Below are 18,899 nucleotides of genomic sequence, written 5' to 3' on the forward strand. Positions count from 1 at the left end.
CACGTTTTTTTCTGCTATAGCACCACCTAGTGGTGGAAGTGGGTCAAGTGTTGTGCCTGAGGAAATCTTTCAACAGGCCTGATGTGTGTGCAAAGTTTTGTGAGTTTTTGTGCATTCTAACCCCCTCAAAAATGCGACGAAGGACTCGAAAAAATAATCCTTACAACAATAGGTTCCTTCGCACTTTCAGTGTAAGGCACCGTTGGGGCATGTAAATATTTATGTTCCCAACCGTTGGGGCCTTGCACTTTCGTGCTCGGGCCTTAATAATCCTTACAAAAACAATAGGTTCCTTCGTACTTTCAAGCACTTTTCAAAAAAACAATAGGGTTCCACAGCCCTGCTGTGCGAATGGCATAGTTTTGCTACCGCCGGTTCTTCCAGACTCGGGCTTGGACCCCTAATAATAAGCCTTAGAAAAACAATAGGGTTCCACAGCCCTGCTGTGTGAACCGCGTAGCTTTGCTACCGCGGTTCCCAGCCCCCTCGGACTTGGACCCCTAATAAAAGTAAGGTTGTCTTGTGAGTCCCATACACTTTATGGAAGCAATACTATATGGGTGAGTGCCCCTATAAGTACTCTGACAGTTTTTAATCAAAGAAAAATAAATAATTTCCACATAGTTCACATTCATAAAAACAATTAAATAAAAGTTTGCCTCTGTTACAGTGTCAGTGGTTATCTCTTCTATCTTGTATAATCACAGTACCAAAAGCGAATGAAAGACATCTTCATGACGAAGAAAAAAATATTTGTTTCGTTATAATTTTTTATTTTCATGGTTACGAATGATCACATTAGGCACCTGTAAATATAAATACGGTTTAAATGTGATTTTGTGTTTGTTTCCTATTTTTCAGAGTCTCACTCACAACTAGATGGTAAGTCAGTTTCTTTACTTTCACCTGGCTGTCAACATGTTGTTTTTGTTTATATCTTCATTGTTGTTAGTATTTGCTGTCAAACCCTGTAAAAGCAATGGAATGTGTAGACTTAAATTGAAATAAGAATTGTTTCTCCTCTGTTACTTAGGAGTGTTGGATTAGAAACACCTGAGAGCATCCCAGGATCATAATCCTCAACCAACAGTTAAAGTTTATAATCCCAGCAGTGCTCAGTGGTAATCCCGGGAGAAGGGAGTATTTCTCAGTGTGTTCTTATTGTCTGTCTCTCTGCAGTGTGCGGTATAACTCCGCTCAACACCAGGATTGTTGGAGGAGAGAACGCCCCTCCGGGTAACTGGCCCTGGCAAGCCAGCCTGCAATCATTTGGGAGCCACTTCTGTGGAGGATCCCTCATTAACAGTCAATGGGTGCTGACTGCTGCTCACTGCTTCTTAACGTAAGCACTAAGGAGCAGATTCTCTTAGGCGGTGGTTTTTGTGTTTGCTTAACTGCTCTGCAGTTAACTTCTTTGCGCTGCGTTTTGTTTCTCTTTAGAAACCGAACCAGTCTGACTGTGTCTCTGGGTCTCCAGAGTCTACAGGGACCCAACCACAATGGGGTGTCTCGGACGGTAACAAAAGTCATCAGCAATCCTAACTATAACTTCAAAACTAATGACAACGACATCTGCCTCCTGAAGCTCTCCTCACCAGTGACTTTCACAAATTTAATTGTCCCTGTCTGCCTGGCAGCTTCAGACAGCACCTTCTTCAGCGGCGTTAGCGCCTGGGTGACCGGCTGGGGCGACACTGCATACAGAGGTGGGTCAGAAAGCAGCTAGGTTACATTTATTTATTTGGTAACACTTTACTTGAAGTTTTCTACACAAGCGTGACATGACACTGTCATGAACACATGACAGTCATGATGCATGAACCCTAACCTTAACCCTAACAATAACCATAACTGGTCATGACAAAACCGAATGACACTAAAAAAGCGTTATGTCATATTTATGTTTTATGACACGTTCATGACAGTGTCATGTCACTCTTATGTAGAAAAGTTCAAGTAAAGTGTAACCATTTATTTCAATACAATGGTGACAACTGAGTTTACTCATATTGAAATGCAAAAATGAGTCCCACCTTCTTTTACCCATAAAGCAACAAAACTGAGTTTTAGAAATATCATGAAGTTTAAAAATATTTCATAAAACACCCCACGATCCAAAAGATAAATTGCTGCAAAGAGCCTCTGCAGTAAAGGGTTTGTTCTGGTGATGGTGCTCGAGGAAAGGTCACTAAAGTTCACCTGTGGAGTTTTCTTGGTTAAAGGAACACGCCGACTTATTGGGACTTTAGCTTATTCACCGTAACCCCCAGAGTTAGATAAGTCGATACATACCCCTTCTCATCTCCGTGCGTGTTGTAACGCTGTCTGACGGTTCCACCGGTAGCTTAGCCTAGCACAGAACCTGCAGGTAACTGGTTCCAACTAGCCTACTGCTCCGAAAAAGTGACAAAATAACGCCAACATGTTCCTATTTACATGTTGTGATTTGTAGAGTCACAGCGTGTACAAAAAACCTAACATGAGACACAGCCATCTTCTAACCGTAAACAAACTGGGAACTATATTCTCAGAAAGGCGAAGCTCTGCACTTCTGCTACTTGGGCGGAGTGATTTGCTTTGCAGCAACTTTGATTTGTACACGACAGCGTTACAACACGCACAGACACGAGAAGGGTATGTATCAACTTATCTAACTCTGGGGGTTACGGTGAATAAGCTAAAGTCCCAATAAGTCGGCGTGTTCCTTTAAGTTTAGAAGTTAAGTTTCTCACGAAATCACTGTGTGTCTCCTTTAGGTCTACCAAAGTGTTGAATATGTTATCTTCATAAAAAATAATTCAAAAAGCCGATTTTGAAAAAACCCATTTGAAATTGTTTTTATTCATGTTCGGTTGCAATCCGTCTTCTTCTTCTTCATTGTCTTTGTTGGTGCATGTAGCTACACCTGGCCCCTTGCCTCGTACATGGCACAAACAAAACAGGGATTTACTGGTAAAAACAGTGTTAGTAGTGGTCACAAATTCCCAGATAGATTTTCAAATTAATTTAGAAATTAGAGGGGGTGAGAGGAAACCCTCAGTGGTCAGCTGAAAAAAATAGGATTCATCCTCTTGGGAACATAAATATTTACAGCATATTCTATGGAAATCTTAAATAGGTGATGTAAACAGCATAAACAGCTTTAACAGCATCAGAAGATCAATGCTAACATTATTTTTATTCGGCCCTGTCTATCATCTGTCAATTTGAGAGGATTAGCAGGTTTCAGTTCTTTCTTTTGAAGTTGTGGTGGACCTGTCCTTTGTCTGGGAGCACGAGAGCAGACAGAATAGAGGAGGTGGTATTCTAGATGAAACCCACCTCAAACACACCGACAACGCCACCCTGGGAATTTCACCCAGAGAATGATTTCAATTACTAATGAATGATTTTACTTCTAATTGTAAGATTAATATATTTAAGGTCACACAGGTAAGTATACAACGCAGCCAGAGACGAGGTTCAATTTTGAAAAGAAACACATTTTATTTCAATCAATTAAAAAAAAACAGTTTAAAACACATTCTTACCAAAAGGGGGAGAAAATAATTGTGCTGAGGCTTACCAGTGGAGGAGAAGGGAATACGAGGGCAGTGAGGGATCCCAGGGAAAGCCACCCGTGAATACACAAAAACACACAACAGTGGACACAGCAAATGAAAACGGGGAGACACAACACACAGGAAGGGAATACCAACACCCGGACATCAGCACCTTCGGCTTTCAGCAACTAAAATGAGAACAAAAATGGGGGACACACGCGCACACAATTAGTAGGGTTCACTCCACAAAAAGAACAAATCAAAATCAATATAAGAGGTTATAAAGAAAAGAACAAACCGAAAGAAATTTAACACTATAGACACAATATAAACTGCCAGAACCACTAGTGGTTCCAGGAGGCAGTACAAAACAAGAATATAAATTCAAAAGAAGACTTGGCAATAAATCCAAAAGAAACAAAACAAAACCTTAATTATAATTAAAACATAACCAAAGAAACTCAATTTTTAAGTAGAAAACTCACTAATAAAAAGAAAACTAAACAAAATATGATTGCCACTTCTAACTGAATTGAAAACAAAACAAACGAAAAGAAACAAACCGAATTATAATGTGCGGTGCTAACCCCTTTTTACTACATTCACACAGTTAAGACCATGGCCCACACATATGACCACATGGCAGAGGCGTAGTTACTCCGTACAACACTTGTACCACGCTGAATAGGCAAGACAGTCTGTAGGCAACACGACAGGTAGGCAAACCAGTCTGTACGCAGGAATAGCACTTTGGCAAGAAGCCGTCCAGGTAAAACAGCAGCCGGAAGTTGGAATGCTAAACAGCTAACAGAGATCTCCGGTGGCACCAGCCCGGTTCCTAATGTTTACAGAAAATAATAATTAACACCAAATAAATCTAAAGCATAAATCCGACCCCATTTAGCCCACATACCGTTTAAGCAGTTTTAGTAGACTCAGAAGGAGGCAGCTCCGAGCGTGCAAACCGCAGCAGTTATCAGTGTTACTCGCTTCTTATTCACGGCGTTCAACCGGCAAGGTGGGGGATAACACGCCAACCGAAGATCTACAAGCGTTCAGTACAATAAAATAACGGCAACGAAATAACAGTGAAAGTGAGTGCGGAGGCAGCAAAGCCGCCACCCTACCTGTAGCGTAGCAGAGCAACACACCGAAGAGAGCGACGCGGAAGTACGACGCACTTCTGTCACCAACGAGCAAGAGAGGGCGGAAGGGGGACAACTAGCTGTTTTTATACGGGGCGCTGCGGCAGTGATTGGACAACAGAGCGCCAGGTAGTTAGGAGTTAAACTCATACTGCTACATTTGGTTTGACATTTATCTTTAATTTGAATTGAATTGTACCTTTAATGGGCAAAGACATGGTCCTTTGGATTCATAGACCTACTGATGTAGCAATCAAACACTCATAAGTCATACTAATACTGCATTTGTTTCTGTTTAGTTTCCCTTCCTTTCCCAGGAAACCTAATGGAGGTGAATGTGCCAATCGTGGGGAACAGAAAGTGTAACTGTGACTATGGTGTGTTCCCAATCACAAACAACATGATCTGCGCTGGGTTAAGTGCTGGAGGGAAGGACTCCTGTGAGGTAAACATCTTTACGCCTGTGTTGGTGTCAGATTTAATCTCCTGCAAAGATTTCTCTCCTGAATGTTTCTCTTCTTAAAGGGGGATTCAGGTGGCCCGCTGGTGAGCAAGCAGGGCAGCCGCTGGATCCAGGAGGGAATCGTAAGTTTTGGAAATGGTTGTGCCAAGCCTAATTTCCCAGGAGTCTACACCAGAGTGTCCCAATATCAGTCCTGGATCAGCAGCCAGATCACCAGCAGCCAGCCGGGCTTTGTCACCTTCACCTCCCCTGGAACTGACAGTGACCTCAACATCTGCTGTGCTGGCCTGCGTGAGTGTCTGTCATGTCCAGACTTTAACCTTAAATTTCCACTTAAAATTAGATGTTTTCATATTTACTGTAGTGTAGTAGTAAAATCTTACTTGAGTAAAAACATGTAAGTATTACCAGCAAAATTAACCTAAAGTACTAAAAGTAAAAGTAGGTTTTGTGCTGTAAAACGTGTCCTGTCAGTATCTGATGTTTTTGGATTAATATTACTGCTGCATTAATGTGCGTGTTTAAGGTTGGGCTCATTTTAACTCCTGTATTTCCTGTTGGATGGTTTAATCTACAGCAATGCATTATATTCTATAAGATCATTATTTGTTTGTAGCGTCGCTGTCCTGTGAGAACCATGTTATCTTTAAAACGTTTTAAAACTTTTCATGGTGTCAGAAAAACAGACATGTTTTCAGCTTTGTGATGGTGCTTTTTCCAGCTGATCAAAAAAGTCTTTTTAAAGAGTTTATTTCTAGAAGTAGTAATTTATTTGAACATGTAAAAACATTTATTTATATATATAGTCAAAATGACAGATAAATAAGGACATGTACTTCTCAGCACAATCTACCAAAATAATTATAAGTATTTCAAGTAAGAATGTCACGTTTAGTCACTGTGTCAAGTTTCTTTGTTTAGTTGGTTTCATGTTTTCTGTTGGTTTTCCCATTTCCTGTTTTATTTTGAAGTCTGTCTTTTCTCCCTAGTCTTGTCTGGTTTACTTCCTGTCTTTTGGTTTTCCCGCCCTTGTGATTGTCTTATGTGTTTCACCTGTTCCCCAGCCTAGTGTCACCTGTTGCTTGTTCCCTCATTTACTCTGTGTATTTAGTCTATGTGTTTTCCTTTACGTGTGTGGGAGCATTACTTCTGTTCGGTGTTGAGAGTCGTGTCGTGCCATGTGTTGTGTTGTGTTGTGTTGTGTTGTGTTGTGTTGTGTTGTGTTGTGTTGTGTTGTGTTGTGTTGTGTTGTGTTGTGTTGTGTTGTGTTGTGTTGTGTGATGTGATGTGATGTGTTGTGTGATGTGTTGTGTTGTGTGATGTGTTGTGTGCTGTCGTCGTGGCTAGTCTCTTGTGTTTTTTGCTTCCTGGTCTTCAAGCCTTTTGGGATTATTTTGTGTTTGCCTGCTTGCCAACCTCTGGACACTCTTAGTTGTAAGTTTTGTTCAATAAACTCCTTTTTACCTGCATTTGGGTCAAAGCTCTGTCTATCCCTCAGCAAATCGTAACAAAGAAATTCCCATGTTCAAAAAGGAGTAGGACGTTCATAAACTAACTTTTCTAGTCCCACCCCCTTTCTCTATTTTTTTATCCTTTAAATACAAAACAATTCAACACAATTCTTTACATACACAGGCACAGATGCATACATACACTTTTTTTTCCCCTCCTCTCTCTTTTCCATCTATGATGGGGGTAACTTTTTCCAGAGTCTCTGGCAGCAACTGCAAAAGCCTGATCACCCCACCGTTTATACCTTGACCTTGGGACTTCTAAAACCAGCTGATTTGAAGACCGCAATGACCGGTTGTGCTCACGCAGGATTAAAATCTCGGACAAATACTCCGGGGCCAGGCCATTTAAGGCCTTAAAAACAAACCATAAGATCTTAAAATCTATTCTAAAACACACAGGGAGACAATGTAGGGTGTAGAGAACAGGAGTGATGTGTTCACGTCTAGATGTATTTGTCTTATTAATTTTGTTTTTATAACAAAATGTTCAATAATAACATCTTTTTCTCATGTTTACCATCATCAATCTGGTAATTTACATTCAAAATTCTAAAATGAATAATTAGACTGATGCTTTAAAATGGGTATGTTTATTTCTACTCTTTTTTCCACACCCACAGAGCCCTCATTGCCTCCAAATGGACCTCCTGTCACAATGGAACTGAACCAACCAAGTCCCAAAGAAATCTTTAGCATTAACCAGGCAAAGTTGAAGTGTATCATTACTGGACAGGACCCGAATATTGTAAATCAAATTCAAATCACTTGGCAAATCAATGGATCCCCTGTGACCAACACCATCCCAACAACACAGTCGGGAGTCAGCACAATGACTCTTACCCTCACTGAGTGGTACAAAGTCAACAACGTGCGCTGTTCTGCCAGGAAAGACGATATGACACTAGCTAGTCAGGTTCTGACTTTCCGCAAAGGAGGTATGTTACTGAGTGTCTTTGATGGAGACAGATTAGTAGAACAGTGACCTGTAAGTCTGGGGAGGCAGCCAATTTACACACGCACACACACACACACACACACACACACACACACACAAACATGTCATAATTGATGTATAGCAAATGGAAAAGCCTAAATATGAACATCCTTGTTAAATCGAGTATCTCTTTCAGATGGGAGCGAGCCAAAAGTAACAGTCCACATCCTCCCAGATGAGGACATCACCGATGAGGTCACTCTGGTGTGTCTGGTCTCCAGTCGGGTGCAGCGGGATTACTACATCACCTGGTCAGAACAAAAAACAAACCCCCCCATCTATACTGATGGCATTGACTTCCCCCCAGTGAAGACCAAACAAGGATACTCAGTTGCAAGTATTTACACCACCACCAAAGAGAAGTGGAACAAGTTGACCATGTTCTCCTGCCACGCATTTCCTGGTAGTGGCGAAAACCATACTATATCCAGAGATGTGTCTAGTGGCCTAGGTAAATCCCATGAATGTGATAATTAGTAGATTCAGCTTTAAATGTGGCAGTTAGTGCTAATGTGTTGTTCTGTCTCTGTGTGTACTCTCTGCCATGAGAACCTGTCTTTGTGATTGTAAAACGGTCAATTTACTATTGTTTGTCATATTGTGTTTCAATCTGTCTACGTCACATTGTCTAACGGCTTGAGAAGTGTGCTGACTGTTTCAAATAAATGTTGCATGGAGACACTTTTGTTACACGTTTATGAATGACTTCAATATTTTAAAACAATCGATGTACGAGTAGTTTTCAATGATATCTTACAGTAGTACTGTATACTACACTGCTCCACTGCTCAAGTGGATTAGGATCCACACTTTACATGTGATCAAAGTGAATAATGCTTGATTTCAGTTCCTGAGCACAATTCAAGCGAGAAAAACACACACACACACACACACACACACACACACACACACACACACACACACACACACCTAACTGCCTATGCCTTCCTCTTCTTAGATTTTACTCCAGAATCAAAACTGAGTTTTGCTCTGAGCTGCACAGATGATGCCTTGGAGGAGGAAGAGTACAGCAGTCTTTGGTCCACAGTCTTCTCCTTTGTAATCCTCTTCATATCCTCTCTTCTCTATAGCATGATATTCAGCCTGGTCAAGGTAAACATGCAGGCTTCCTCTGCATTTCAGTTGTACTAAGGACTAAAGACTGAATGTAATACAGGATTTATACATTACAGTTCAACAAAGTACTTTACAAGTTAAAGCCCAGTCATGAATCAAAAATTAAGCACATAAAGGAAAGGATATTTTTGACCTACTCATCTTTGAACAGTTTTTCTGTGGTTGCGGTAGCTAATTTCCATCATCACAAACAATAATGTGCAAGAGCAGAAAAGACTCTAAATTGCTTGGATATTATCAGTATACTATGGGGTTCCCCTGTAATACAAATGAGTGCACAGATTTTTTTGAATAAAATAAGACATAAGAGACGAAAATAAAAAATTAAATCTGAAAAGTTAATGGACACAAAATTATTCTTTTTTGCTGGTGAATTGCTCTGATCATAACAAATCTGTAATATTAAAGGTTTATTGTGTTGATTTTAATGGACACAATTACACTGTAAAAGCTACATCAGTTTTAGAGTTTATTGGAGAGAATAGGCATGGCCAATGAGCTCAGGTGTGACTGATCACAATGAGCATCAGCTGACAACACATTCTCACTCCCATCTCGTAAAATACGAACGCTTGGTCAGGTGCCTTTGTCGTTGTTATTGACGATAAAAATATCCTTTAGCGTCATATAACACACTTTAACTAAACATGCTTGGTCGGGACTACTGGTGTCCCTTTTGACGCAGTTAGGTTAAGGAAAAGCTTATGGGTTGGCTTACGTTTCCATGACTCACGGGAACGGGACGGTTGAATTTAGGGAAAGGTCGTGGGTGGGCTTATGTTTCCGTGACTCGCGGGAAGAACGGGATGGTTGGGTTTAGGAAAAGGTCGTGGGTGGGCTTACGCTTCTGTGACACGCGGGAATAATGGGCCGGTTGAAGAAGAAAGCGGCTTCCATTACACGCAGCAATAACGGGACGGTTAAAGACACACGTGGACACAACCCCGGTTTCCTTGGTGAAAGTCCTGTGTATGACCCATCCACCAGCCCGACCCGCCTCCCTACGCGGAATTTCCCCCTTACATACTACATAATACTCGCTAAACCCTGTGTACATGCTGCTCTCCCCAGTACGTTCTACAAACACGCTGAAGGGCGCTTTCTTCGTCGCTTCAGATGCTAACAGTTCGGAGTTGCAGCTGAATGAAGAGCCCCACCAAACACAGAAAATGTGATGGTTTCCGTGTTTTTAAATGCTGCAATAATGTTGCTAGTATATTAGCAATTTATTAAATTAAACAGAAAAAATAATAAATACAATTGCAATTCTTAATAATTTACTGTGTGTGCAGGCTCATGAACCATTCATACAGCTACGAAAAGTAACACACTGTAATGTATTCCACGTACATTTTGCTGTATGCACCACATTGACTGCTGCTGCATAAGAGCGCTGTGGAACCGGTGGATGGGTGGCTCATAAAACACAGAGCTTTCAAGTTGGGGAGAGGAGTTCACTTCCAGGGGAAAACAAAAGACTTTCATCCAAGAAATGCATGTTCATTCCTCAGGAGTATTTTAATCCAAACCACAATCTTTTTCCTAAACTTAACAAGTGATTTTGGTGCCCAAACTTCCTTTTGCCTGAAATCCTTCTGAAGCGAGAAGATTCCCTCTTTAGCGTTTAGCGCAGCGCAGCGCCCTTGCAACAATAAAAAACACTGGCTTGGCCGCCACACCTTTCCCCGCTTAACCTCTCGTCAAAAATTGTCACATCCGGTTGCAAAAAACACAAGATGTCAACGCCCGTGTCACCAAACTCGAGGCTTCAAAACGGCAGTCCATAAACCAGTGGGTGACATCACAGATGATTATATATGTCTATGGGCTAAACTCAACTAGCAACAGCTGCTGATACGAGCAACAGCAAACAGAGCTCTGTAGCCAGCGTCTCGCCTAATTTCATAGGATATCATGGTGTGCATACATTTTTGTACGATATCCTACGAACCCGGTCATTAGAACGCGTTGCATGAATACATGTTCCAGCATTGGGTGCTGTTGTTTCATTATGATTAGGAAGTTATTGATTACTTTTTTTGAAAACGTTTAGTGTCCTTAAAATGTATTATTGAAGTGTAGTATTGATTTTTCATTGACACGTAAATACCAAATTGCACTATTGTAGAAATAGACATAAGACATATAAATCTTCACTTTTCATGTTTGGTAATTTTGTTGATCATATTTGCTTTCATCTTTAATTCAATAAATATAATATTACAATAAATCAAATTTGGACAGCCACATTATTAAATTAAAGGGAGAATGAATATGAGTGATTGTGATGTGCTTGTGATAAACATGGAAGGCTTCTGAAGAATTTGTTATTAAGAGTCACAACACAGGGAAACATCACGGAAACTTCTGTTAGCAGTTAAGCTCTGAAGGTTTTTCAGTTTCTAAACATATAATCTTTGGCGAGTCACTTCCCACTCTCTCTGCACCTTTGGGACCACAGCTGTGGTAGTGAAACTTTGTGGAAACCGTCAAAGCTAGAAATTGTCAGGGTTTTGGTGTTTTGTCTTATTGTGGTAGTCTTGTTTTTCTGTTATGTTCTCTTTCCTGTTTTATTTTGTGGTCTGTCTTGTCTCCCTTGTCTATTTACTTCCTGTCTTTGTTTGTTTCCCGCCTTTTTTGATTGTTCTGCCCCACCCTGATTTGGTCCACCTGTTGTATCACCTGTCCCTTGTTAGTCCTCATTACCTCTTGTATTTAGTCTTTGTGTTCCCCTTGTCTTGTGTCAGGTCATTGTAGTTCCTGTGTATGGTTTTCCGTGTTGGAGTTGTTTGTCTTCTATCCCTTTTGGTCTCGGTGTTCCTGTTATTTTGATTGTTCCAGTTTTGGATTCTGCCTGCTGTATCAGGACACTTGTTTAGTATGAACTTTGATTTATTATTAAATCTCCTGACAAACCTACACTACCGGCCAGTCTCTGCATTTGGGTCCAACCTATTCTCTGTTGCCATGACACAAATAAACTTCCTCAAAACGAGAGACCCATCTTTCTGTGAACATTTGCATATCAGCACGTGTCCAGGCGTGAAGTGGCTAACATGCATCCAGCAGAGATAGGAAATACACAGAATTTCATAAGCTCATCAAACAACATAACAGTAAATTCAAGACATGCAGAGTACAGAAATACCAGATACAGTACAAATATATTTGTGTACCTATTTTGTTTAGCTGTATGGTGCACAGTTGTTATTTCACATATAGTTTAATATTGGTGTTCTTCTTGATCTAGAATATGGCAACACACAGCAGAAGGAGCTGGAGAATCCCACAGATTGACCTGCACAACCTCTGAGTTTATATTCAGTAGCTACAGGATGCACTGGATCAGACAGGCTCCTGGAAAAGGACTGGAGTGGTTGCGAGTATTTATTCATTCAAGGGTTGTTTCTGCTAGCCACCCACAACATTACTGTGCATCGCTTCCTGGTTTCCCAAAACTAAAGAGCGTCCCGAGGCCCAAATCACAAAACGCTCGTGCATTAATCCTACATCAAAAACAACTAGTGGTGTTAAAAGCGTTTGAGTTAAGTCTGTATTATGGCATTAATTTTAACATTAATTTACCTTATTTAAGTGATTATGTAGAAATGCAGCTGAATTGTCTTCAAAAGTTGAATTTTTTGCTCTGAATTTTACTAGTTTAAAAATCAATGTTTGGTCTTATAATATTGTACATAAGCTTTATTCACATGAAAACAGCAATTTCATCAAAAATAACTTCAAGAGTTGTTGAGATGTTGTTTACCTATCTCAAGCCGACAAGGTGATTTACCTACTACATAAACTGAAAGCAATTTTTTGAATGAAAATATTATTAAAAACTTTTATTTATGAACGGTAACATTATTCCATTATTTGTACTTTGCATTGTACAAAAGTGAGAGTAAATAAATACATTCAAATGTTACAAAGTGGCTTAAATTAAGAATAATTCAAAATAAAGTATTAGGTAACATCAGGTTAAAAATGTGAAACAAAGTCAAAATGGTAAGAGATACGGTGAGATGATTTGTGAAAACCCAAAATACAGTTAGGAGAAAGTCAAAAAAGGAGGAGTCAATGCAAAACTCAGATATCTTCCACCTCTACTTATCTGAGTGCAGAGAGGAGGACAGAGAACAGTGGACACACAGTTTAACATGATGGACTATAGGACAGGACTGCTGCTTTTAACTCTCTGCTGGGCAGGTGAAGATTTTCATTGATACTAATTTAACATAGCTTTTATTTATGTCATCAGCTTATTTCACTTGATGTTTTTTATCCTCTTGACAGGTGTTGATGGTCAGATTCTGACAGAATCTGAACCAGTGATTAAAAGACCTGGAGAATCTCACAGATTGACCTGTACAACATCTGGATTCACATTCAGCAGCTACCGTATGGTATGGCACGAGTCAGACAGGCTCCTGGAAAAGGACTGGAGTGGATCGCTTTTATAATCACAGCTAGTTCTCCAATCTATTACTCCCAGTCAGTCCAGGGGAGATTCATCATCTCCAGAGATGACTCCAGCAGTAAAGTCTATCTGCAGATGAACAGTCTGAAGACTGAGGACACAGCAGTGTATTACTGTGCACGAGAGACACAGTGAGAGACGATAATATGAGAATCATACAAAAACTACTTCCTTTTTTTTCACCACCACTGACATTAAGCTGTCTCAGTATCACTTTTTTGCCATACTGCTGATAAGTTCTCTGTATTAGTGTGGTGAAACTGTGTCCACATGTCTTCACAAGTACCTGCATGAAGATCATACAAAAATCAACATTTTGGTAACATTTAAAAATGAAAAGCTTCCACATAATTTTCAGAATGTACATACTTTTTTTCATGAAAATGATTTTCCTATACAGAACCAAATCCACACAAAATCCTGAAATTAACAATTTGTACAGCCATAAAAAGGAAGCGAAGATATTTATCAAATCAAAACATTGTTGCCACTTTTGCTGGTCCTACAACATCAGCTTTAGGACCAGCAGGATGATTAACAGCTTCTTCCCACAAGCAGTACAAATAATCAATGGACTGTCCCCCCCTCATACAGTCACTCACTATATTAATTAAATTTAACACATTACAAATAATCAATTGAAATACTCTGACTTAACAATCAGTGATACATCATTGAATGCATATATAACCTTTCAAATGATGGGGAAAAAAATCTGTGATTTTACTACAGTATTAATTAATCCTCAAAAAGTCAGTTTCTCTTCCATAATATTGTTATTTACTTTTCATCAACAATCTAACGTGTTTGTAAGAGAACCAACTTCTCTTTTGTGATATTCAAAAACAACACCTGAACATTTCATCATCCTTTTGTTTCATTCAAATATACTTTAGTCAGCTGATTTACTATCATCAGTATGTAAATCAGCCTCCTTGTGTGTAGCCTCATAAAGAAGTGAAGTGTGTGTGTCAGTGAGAGACAGAAGAGCTCACATCAGTTCAGCTTCAACATCAACATGTTCTCTGTAGCTCTGATACTGCTGCTGGCTGCTGGATCCTGTGAGGAGCTTTCAGTGGATTCACTCTAATACACACATTAGAAACACTGAATAGTCAGATGAATGATGGAGATAATGTTGATTTGTGTTTCCACAGGTGTGAACAGTATTGATCTCATCCAGACAGACTCAATGGTTGTTCAGCCTGGACAGTCTCTGACCATCAGCTGTCAGGTCTCTGGTTATTCTTTGACTGATAACAGCTATGCAACAGGATGGATCAGACAGAGTGAAGGAAAACCCATGGACTGGATTTCCCATCGGGGGGGTGGAGGAGACTTTTACCAAAATAATGCTCTGAAGAACAAGTTTGGATACCACACACACACATCTACTAGCTCAGTGACATTACCAGGAGTGAATCTGCAGCCTGAGGACACAGCTGTGTATTATTGTGTACGTTACCCCACAGTGATACAAACCACCAACAGACCTGCACAAATACCCAGCAACCAGCAAGACTCAACACACACACATGTTCTAAATGAGAATATTAATAAAGACAGCACTCTGTAATGAGTTAATAAAATGAATGTTTATGTAATTCAACGAATGGTATTAATGGAGTTGTAAAGCCTATAAAAGATGAGAAAAACATTTTTTTTGTTTTCATGTAACATCTGATAACTAACTACATTTAAACAGTAGCTACATCTATTCACAAATACACAAAGTCCAAAGTACAAAAGCACAAAGCATGTATGTTATAATGACATAGGGAGATGATATTAAAACAATTCTCAGAAATGCTTGTAGATGTTGCTGATCAGACTGCTGCCCATTACACTGAAAGTGGCTAATGAGAAACAGAGCCTTAATACCAAGATTAATCATTATTTTACACATTTTAATAACCCTTGTTTTTTTAATTTGTCAGATGTTATTTGTATATTATTAGAATGAATATGGTTATGGTGTTAATGCCGGCTAACATTTAACACAAATTAAAACATGTCAGTCAAACATTAAAACATCTGACTTGGAGGGTTGACTCCTGCACATTCATTTCCCAGTTTCATTTATTATCTCAAGTCCAGATGTTTCCTCCCTGTGAGGAGTCGATGCATGGTGTCTTAAAAGGCACCAACAAATAAAATGTATTATTATTATTAAACTATTGCCAAAATCTTCACATTATGCATACTGTGCTTGATAATGAAATATAACCCACTTAAACAATGTATTTGTCAGCCTATTGCACACATACTGAAACACAGAAGAGGGACTCTGAGAAAGGACTCATGCACCGTAAACATTTGTTCTCCAGTTTGACAAAGTTAATCACTTCAGGGGTAGTGTAAAAGTATCAAAGTCTTCACATGATGCAGACGGTGCTAAATAAGTATATAATGTGTTTGTCAGCTTATTGCACAAAGTATACTGAAGGAATGTCTCACGTACAGTAAACATTCATTTTCCAGTTTCACCAAACAGTAACTGAGATCAAAGTCAGATCCAGTTCCTCCCTGTGAGGAGGAGTCAATGCAAAACTCAGATATCTTACACCTCTACTTATCTGACTGCAGAGAGGAGGACAGAGAACAGTGGACACACAGTTTAACATGATGGACTATAGGACAGGACTGCTGCTTTTAACTCTCTGCTGGACAGGTGAAGATTTTCACTGATCTTGAATCGACATATTTTCATTTGTGCTTCGAACTTACAGTAATGCTTTACATGCCTTTATTTTTTGGTTTGACAGGTGTTGATGGTCAGACTCTGACAGAATCAGAGCCAGTGATTAAAAGACCTGGAGAATCCCACAGATTGACCTGTACAGCATCTGGATTAACAATCAGCGGCTTCTTGATGGCTTGGGTCAGACAGGCTCCTGGAAAAGGACTGGAGTGGGTTGCTACTATTGATGTTACTAGCATCTACTACTCTCAGGCAGTTCAGGGCCGGTTTACCATCTCCAGAGACAACAGCAGAGAGCAGCTGTATCTGCAGATGAACAGTCTGAAGACTGAAGATTCTGCTGTTTATTATTGTGCTCGAGAGCCACAGTGACTAGAGTTAGTTGAGCAGCTGTACAAAATCCTACAGTACTCATTCTTTCAGGCTGGTAGTGCACAAGTTTGAAATATTTTTCATAAAATGTATATATTTAAACATTTTACATTACCTGTTTGTTGTTTTCAGGTTGTTAAGTTTTTTTATATTCTGTAATTTTACGTTCAAATATGTTGAAAACACATTAGAAACACACTAAAGATCACTCATTGATACAAGGTCCAAAGACAGCCCAACAATCTGGTTGCTGAAATTAAACTTCTACAAATACTTTACATTTCTACAAATTAAGACACAATACACAATACATAATTACTGTTTAAGTGCCTTATGTTGTTGTGATTACAGCAATCATAAAAATGCATTTGCAGTATACTGTAGTTTGTGTCAATGTAGTGACCTCAGTATTATTTTGCCAACCCACTCCTTCAATTCTTAATACATTTAATTTCATGCCACCATTAATCATATCTTATTTGTCAATGTTAAAGATGGACCAGGTCAGCACTTTATTTGAAGGGCCACAAACATGATGAAGTAATGGATGATGCATTTTTATTTAACCATGATTACAACACTACAGGTTTTCTGAATAAATGTGACTGGTCAGTTCTTTGAAGAAGACATGAACATCATTAATAAATCAGAAATCTTGATGATTCAAATACCTTAATTGATGCATTAATTAACATATTGTTCCTGCATTAAGTCATGCATGAGATACTATTAATCCTTGGGCATTACTGAAGTACTACATTAATTAATTCATGCTTTTTCATGTATGAAATCATGACAATTCATGTACCATAATTATAAAGTGTAACCGATAAGACAAAACAAAAAGTGCTCTTGTCCTGAATGTGATATTGTATCTAACATAGAATGACAAGCAACTATAATTAAAAAATGAACAAATAATAAATTATACAAACTATAACAGAGTGCTGGTTTAGGAGCCACTCCCTCCCCATTATGTCCTGATGCAAATCTTCAGTGTGTGCAGTGTACTTCTGTCCTGCTGACTGCTCTTGTACTTTGTGTGGAGCATCAGATGTCACATCTCCAGCCTCAGGATGATGAACACACTCACTCTTCTGCTGGTTGCTCTCTCTCTGCCCTGTGAGTTCTCCTACTTCTTGCTGTGTTATCTTTTCTCAGACAACATGGACTGATGGTCAGTCAGTGACACCAGAAAACTTCCCAGATGACTGTCTCACTTTATTCTGTGGTTCTTCTCTCCTTTCATCTCATCAGGTTGTACAGGTCAGAGTATGGAGTCCATTCCTTCCAGTTCAGTAGTGAAAAAGCCTGGGGAGACTCTCAGTCTCTCCTGCAGGGGATCTGGCTTCACATTTAGCTGCTGCACCATGCACTGGATCAGACAACCTGCAGGAGAAGGAATGGAATGGATAGGGAGAGGCTTCTCTGCTTCAAGTAGTAACACTTATTCCAGCAGTGTGCAGGGCCGTGTAGAAATCAGTAGAGATGACAGCAACAGCATGGTGTATCTGAGACTGTCCAACTTAAAGCCAGAGGACTCTGCTGTGTATTACTGTGCAAAACACACAGTGGTTAAAGGAAGTAGAGAGGCTTGACAAAAACCTCATACAATTTATTTTCAAGAATACCTCCAGGTGGCAGTAGAAGATAAGACGTCAGATGACCCTAAGGAGAATGTCACAGTGTTCAACCAAACACACACGCAACCATACATGCACATTATAAAAAGCAACAGCTGCTGTTGTGGTTTTTGATTTCCTGTTTACAAAACAGTAAATTAAACGTGCTTTTACAATAATGGTTAATAATGTTTCTATTTTTGATATCGAGCTGCAAGTGTTGCATGATATATCCAGTAAATGGATGGCCCATCAAATACTGCTGAGCAGAATATATGAATACATTACATTTGGTTATGAACAAAATGTGCCAGTTGAATAACTTGAAAATCATTATCATCATTTGAATAAAAAATCATGATCATAATCATAATGTAAAATTATCATTTCCTTCCCCCCCAGATATGTGTTGAGTTTCTGTTTGAGGAGGAGGAGTCAATGCAAATCTCTGACCTCTTCCATCTCTACATATGTGTTGCAGAGTGAAGGACAGACACTAAATCACTGACATACACGCTGTAGACTGGACAGAGACAACTGGCTTTAACAATGATCACACCTGATTATTTGGTTGTTTTTCTCATCCTGTCATTTAACTGGGCAGGTAAGAACAATAGATGTTTTTCTGACAAACTTCCTGAAACAAAGACAACATGGCTGCATTACAGTAACTAATGAGCTGTTTAAATGTCTGTAGGTACTGAGGGTCAAACACTGACTGAGTCTGAATCAGTGGTTAAAAGACCTGGAGAATCCCACAGACTGACCTGCACATATTCTGGGTTTGGTGGGGATTATAATAATGCTTGGATCAGACAGGCTGCTGGAAAAGGACTGGAATGGATTGCTTACATCAGCGGTTCTAGTAGCTACATCTACTACTCTCAGTCAGTCAAAGGCCGGTTTACCATCTCCAGAGAAAACAGCAG

The 18,899-nt window shown here is 39.5% G+C and overlaps 1 protein-coding gene and 1 gene segment (V, D, J or C); both read left to right on the top strand.

Moving 5' to 3' along the window:
• The window catches only part of LOC116037490 (lysosomal acid phosphatase-like), a 32,867-nt gene extending 24,523 nt beyond the window's left edge, over positions 1-8,344 (top strand). Inside the window, exons 13-19 of one of the 3 annotated variants that reach the window (XM_031281392.1) lie at positions 862-882; positions 1,180-1,342; positions 1,441-1,706; positions 4,987-5,132; positions 5,213-5,441; positions 7,285-7,599; positions 7,795-8,344. In XM_031281392.1, coding sequence (XP_031137252.1) covers positions 862-882; positions 1,180-1,342; positions 1,441-1,706; positions 4,987-5,132; positions 5,213-5,441; positions 7,285-7,599; positions 7,795-8,135 — 1,481 coding nt within the window. In that variant the 3' untranslated portion in view covers positions 8,136-8,344. Of the gene's footprint in view, positions 1-861; positions 883-1,179; positions 1,343-1,440; positions 1,707-4,986; positions 5,133-5,212; positions 5,442-7,284; positions 7,675-7,706 lie in introns of all 3 variants that reach the window. The other 2 variants (XM_031281394.2, XM_031281393.1) reach the window with 2 other exon arrangements.
• Positions 8,345-12,866: 4,522 nt separating this feature from the next.
• LOC116037497 lies at positions 12,867-16,358 on the top strand. The segment is given in 2 exon segments: positions 12,867-13,004; positions 16,041-16,358. Coding segments are annotated over 2 exon segments (357 nt in total).
• Positions 16,359-18,899: the final 2,541 nt, after the last annotated feature.

This window comes from Sander lucioperca, chromosome 21 (genome assembly GCF_008315115.2).
Source record: "Sander lucioperca isolate FBNREF2018 chromosome 21, SLUC_FBN_1.2, whole genome shotgun sequence".
In the NCBI taxonomy this organism is placed as follows: domain Eukaryota; kingdom Metazoa; phylum Chordata; class Actinopteri; order Perciformes; family Percidae; genus Sander; species Sander lucioperca.